At 32.6% G+C, this 5,720-nt stretch overlaps 1 protein-coding gene across 1 annotated transcript; it reads right to left on the bottom strand.

Annotated features, from left to right (window-relative positions):
* Nucleotides 1–545: 545 nt before the first annotated feature.
* Nucleotides 546–5,354, bottom strand: LOC112735627 (uncharacterized). Its single transcript, XM_025785154.1, has 2 exons — nt 5,322–5,354; nt 546–1,124 (listed from the first exon to the last, which is right to left on the bottom strand). The coding sequence occupies exons 1-2, from the start codon at nt 5,352–5,354 to the stop codon at nt 546–548; spliced, it is 612 nt and encodes a 203-aa protein (XP_025640939.1).
* Between the last annotated feature and the right edge of the window lie 366 nt (nt 5,355–5,720).

The following is a 5,720-nucleotide window of genomic DNA, read 5'->3' as shown; positions in this document are numbered from 1 at the left end:
CATTAGAAATTTTAACCATCTTACTCCCTTTTAACTCTAATTACACTTCCTTCAAATTCAAATCCCCTCTCTATTGTCACCATCTCCAACCATCACTAATTGTATTAAGAATAAACATCTCATTACCATAAAGAATAAATATCTCATTTACATTAAAAATAAACATCTCATTTATATGAAAAACAAATATCTTATTTATATTAAAAATAAACATCTCATTTCTATGAAAAATAAACATTCATATGCCTATATAAATTGACCTGGTTATGTGTATCAAGAGTACAAGGTGGGAAGACTTCTCCCAACAAAAACTTCTATTGACAATGTATTAAAAAAAAATAATTCTCAAATATATAACAAAACAACTCTTAAAATCATACTTTAAAGTTGGAGATTTATCCTGACTAAAAAAAATAACATTTTAACAAATAGGATAATAATACTACATAGTACATAAGCAGAACATAAATTTAAGTGAAAAACAAATTAAAGAACCCTACCGAACGTTAAAACTAAAAAAAAGAAGAGTTCCTTCAAAGAACCTATTAATCTCTCTGTGAAGTTGGAAATATAATGCAGCGGCACAATGGGCAAGAATAGGGTGATTGATGGTCGGCACAATGCCGCAGCCAACGGAACATGCAGCGTTCATGGAACACATGCGAGCAATTTGTGCGAACAACTTCTACACTTGAATCTTCGATACCATGTCTAAACTCTTCCAAGCAAATACTGCATTGTTCAGCATCATCATCTTGCTCATCAATTTTAGGTCTTTCCAACAGATTCACAAGTCGGACTAAATCAGAATCTTGGACAACAATGTGCGTCCTAACATAAAGGTTCACAACAATCTCTGGCATGCTGGAGTCACACCCTTCACGGCTTAGAATTGTTCTTGCGGTTCTGCCCATGACAGGTAAAATTTGGTCCAATATCTGAGGAGATATAGGCATTGAAGAGAAGATTTCATGTAAGAATGCGGTGTCTTCTCCGTTACGCAGGACATCGAAGGGAACCAAGAACGCTTCATTGAGAGTAGTAGTTGCAGAAGAAGAAAAGTCAAACTCAGAGGTGAGGTTTGGTTTGTGGACGGGGTAATTTGGATCAATTCTTTGGTGAGACTGAACATGATGGAGAAGAAATCAGAAAAATAGAAGTCTTGTGGTACGGTTGGGTATTCAATGGAATTGATTGCCCATGAAAAAGAGTTGAATTCCATTGCAAGGCAGTGAAAGTAACTGGTTCAGGATCTTGATTTCCTATACTCTATAGTTAATTGGTTATGTAGCATTTTATAGAGTCCTGAAGGAAAAAATCTTTTATTAAGAGATTCAATCTTTATTTTAACCATAGATGGTTTTAAATTTGATTCTAATTTGTTATTGATTGATATCTTTGATATATCTTTATCTCAAACAATTTAATTAAATATCTTTTGATAGAATTTAGCTAAATATTTTAATGCAAATCAAATGTGATGTTTGAAAGTTGGTTTGGGATTATTATTGTAGTTTAATTGTATTAAAATTTAAACTTTGAATTTGATCTTAAAAAAATTAAAGTATCTTTATACTTGATTTTAAAAATATTAATATAATTAAGGAGCAAGCTAAGAGGTTAATATGGTATTTCCAAAAACGAAAAGTCGTTGTCAGTGCATGACTTGGTTCAAAATTATCACACAATGTGCTTAATTTCTACCCAATTTATAACCGCCAAATTTTTTTAGCTAAATAATTTTAGCCAAAATTTATTTATTTCTTCATCTGCATTAGCATTAGCCTTGCTGGTGGTTCTTTTTCAAAATTATATGTTTATATTAATGTTAGTTTTTCTTATGAGTTGTTGTTATAATTATATTAATATAATTTTTATATACACTGTTTATGTAAACGGTAAAGTAGTTTTATATTTGTATTTAATTACGTAAAAATAACTACTTTTTATATTATATATATGAATTATAATCATCTAAAAAATATATGTGATATTAAAATTAAATTCATATTAAAAACTAATAATAAAATAATAATAAAAATAAAATTATAAATTAATTAAAAAAATAAAAATATAAATTTAAAAATAAAAATATGAAGTGGCTTATTCCGGTGTATCTATGTATTTTTAGAGGCGATAACAATGGTTGCCATTGTTAAATATGGCTTTTTATTTTTTAATTTATAATTAAAAATCCTTGAAGAAGCTATGCTTGTTGTCCGTGTATTTTTGTGTGTTCCTATATACTGTTTATAGATCTATATACTATTTGGAGATGATGATAATGGATTAAAAATGTCGAATTGAAAAAAATAAAAAGGGAGTTCGCCATGGGTTAGGCGAACTTGCCAATTTAAATACAAAAAAAAACCGTATTTGGGGAATTAAAGTCTAAAAATCATGTTGGGAGAAATAATAATTTTTTTATTTTATAAATGAAAAAATTCTAGATATTTTAGCTTTTAAGAAAAATTAATAGTGCATGTGAACGATAACACTAACATATTAATATACTATTTTCGTTAAAAACAAGTAAGGTGAATAATGATGCTTTGAAATTCAGATTAAAACATTTTCTTTTAATACAAACATATTTTTTAAAATAGGACATCTTTTGATTATATTAAATACAAAAATATCAAATAATTTTAAAGGGCAATTCACGCATTTAAGCCCGGGGGGAGAAAATTTACGCCAATCAGCCAAAAGCAAAACTGGTTCATGAATCAACCAAGACACATTTCTATGTAGTTCGAATTAACCTAATTCGAACTTCAAACAATATGTAATTCGAATCAACACACATACGCACACACCCACTAATTCGAATCAACCTGATTCGAATTATACACACACAGTAATTCGAATCAAGGTGATTCGAATTACACACACGCAATCCAAAGTAATTCGAATTGGGTAGATTACATCAAGATACGTTTCAATGTAAGAACCGCAACTAATCAACCGGTTAATTAGGTGATTATATTGCCCAAAGTAGGTTCCGAAATATTAGAGTGAGAACTTGAGGATTTAAGTATGATTTTTGGACTCAGTGGGTCTTTTTGAGTTAGAAAATGTGCTTCTGCGAAAAACCGTGAAAAATCACAAACCGGTTCAAGTCTGCCCGGTATCGCACGAGAAAAAGTGAAAACCGTCAAAAACCTTAGAAAAATATTAGAAGTTAAAAACCGGGTGTTAATTTTAAAGGTTTGGCCCGAAGTTGGGCTAAACGGGCTAAAAATGCTAACGGGTTGGACCGGGCCCAAGTTGGCCCCAAGCCCAACATATATAAGGTTCATTTAATGAACCCTCACCTCATAAACACACACACACTAGAAAAGAGAAAGGGGAGAAGAGGAAGAAGAAAACACTATTCACACCTCTCTTCTCTTCGCCATATCTCGAGCTATGGTACTCCGATTTGCATGCTGTCAGCGGCTACACGTTCCTTGTGAAGAGCTCTAAAAAACCCATATAAAAAACTGGTAAGGAAAATCTCGAATTCCTCTTAGTTCTTCTCTTCAAAATTTCGGTTCTTAGGGCTTTGGGATTAAGTGAGTTTTTGTGTTTTTGGATGTTTAGATTCACTATAATCCTTGATTAGCATTGGGAGTCGACTCCCAAAGCTATTGGGAAAGGTAAGAGATCTAGAACCTTTGTGAGTTTATTATTATGTGAACCCTAAACCCTAAACCTTATATATGTTGGGCTTGGGCTCAACTTGGACCCGGTCCAACCCGTTAGCGTTTTTAGCCCGTTTGGCCCAACTTCGGGGCAAACCTTTAAAATTAACGCCCGGTTTTTAACTTCTAATATTTTTCTAAGGTTTTTGACGGTTTTCACTTTTTCTCGTGCGGTACCGGGTAGACTTGAACCGGTTCAACTGCCAGTTTGTGATTTTTCACGATTTTTCGCAGAAGCACATTTTCTAACTCAAAAAGACCCACTGAGTCCAAAAATCATACTTAAATTCTCAAATTCTTACTCTAATATTTCGGAACCTACTTTGGGCAATATAATCACCTAATTAACCGGTTGATTAGTTGCGGTTCTTACATTGAAACGTATCTTGATGTAATATACCCAATTCGAATTATTTTGGATTGCGTGTGTGTGTGTAATTCGAATCACCTTGATTCAAATTACTGTGTGTGTGTAATTCGAATCAGATTGATTCGAATTAGTGGGTGTGTGCGTGTGTGTAATTCGAATCAGGTTGATTCGAATTACATATAGTTTGAAATTCGAATTAGGTTAATTCGAACTACATAGAAATGTGTCTTGGTTGATTCATGAACCAGTTTTGCTTTTGGCTGATTGGAGTAAATTTTCTCCCCCTAACTTAAATGCGTGAATTGCCCTAATTTTAATATTGAATTTCTTGTAGAATAATCTCTAATAATTTTATTGAATATTATTATTATTATTGAGTGACTATATATATTTTATATTATAAATACATACATAAAAATTTAATGAATAAATTTATTATTTTTTGTCCAAAAAAATACAAAAAATTATGGTACAGTATTATTGTACAATTAATAATAATAATAATAATAATAATAATAATAATAATAATAATAATAATAATTTTATTTTACTTTTTTTGGACGGAAGACTGTTATTCTAACGAATAGAAATGTTGGAGATTGATCCGTGTATTAATTTTTCTTGGAGACTAAAATGTCTGCTTTTAAAATTCTTGGGGACTGATCTGGGTAATTACACTGCCAGAAAATGAATTGGGGATTGATTTGTCTGCCGGAGTAAAACCTTGGAGACTGATCTGTGTATTAATTTTTCTTAGGGACTAAAATATTCACTTTTAAAATCCTTGGGGACTGATTTGGATAATTACTCTTGTAAAAAATTAATAGAAATAATGAAAGAAAAATGAAAAAATAAGTTATATTTTTGTTAGTATCTTTATGTTCTTTTTATCTAAAATAATGACAAATATTTTAATTCAGTATCTTTGAATATAATATATGATCCATACCCGAGATACTCGGCCAGTGACACTATATCTCGGAACCCAAGATTCAAATATCAAAATTAACCCTTGCAAAAGTTCTCTATGGCTCTCGCTTATATCTTGGCATGTATATAATCAGTTGAGAGGACTGCTTGAGTAAACCACGAACAGTTTGGAGAACCGGTATAACACAGGAACTCCCAAACAATAATAATTAGGGACCATCACAACTATAGAGGCAAGATATACAAAAAAGTCACAAAGTAACACAATATACTTATGAATATATTTCTAAGAGTGATAATTGACTTGAGCGTCGGAGTCCTTTTTGCAGGTTGGACACCTGGTCGGAACCTTGAGGAACAAGTGAAGCCATCGTTGAAGCTCGGAAGCGGAAACCACGTCTAGTGTGACCGAGCTATTCCTCGAAAAGCAGCTTCTAGACAGGAATATTTGGCGCCCACCGTGGGGCCAGAGACTCATTTTCAGTTTGATCTAACGCTTTACCAGATCACTCGGTGACCCACATCCACCCCCAACTAATGTTGAATTGTTGGCCGCCAATGCCGCCTTACAAGCGGAAGTCCAACGAATGGCCGAGCTATTGGCGGCAAAGCAAGACAACGGCAAACAAAAGGATGACCATAAGAATACCAATGATGACCCTCATGAAGAACATCATTCTGAGTCAAACATAAAGACAGGGGGAGCACCCCACAAGATAGAAAGGCGGAGACTCGGC

The sequence above is a fragment of the Arachis hypogaea genome, chromosome 3, assembly GCF_003086295.3.
Source record: "Arachis hypogaea cultivar Tifrunner chromosome 3, arahy.Tifrunner.gnm2.J5K5, whole genome shotgun sequence".
NCBI lineage: Eukaryota > Viridiplantae > Streptophyta > Magnoliopsida > Fabales > Fabaceae > Arachis > Arachis hypogaea.
Note: the sequence above shows the minus strand (reverse complement) of the source record. Positions and strands in the feature narration are given on the sequence as shown.

Excerpts from the sequence above, each read along its gene's own strand:
- LOC112735627 (XM_025785154.1), bottom strand. The coding sequence starts at position 5,354 with ATGGCTTCACTTGTTCCTCAAGGTTCCGACCAG. Across the intron at positions 1,125-5,321 it reads TTCCTCAAGGTTCCGACCAG|TCTCACCAAAGAATTGATCC; the intron begins GTGTCCAACCTG and ends CATCATGTTCAG.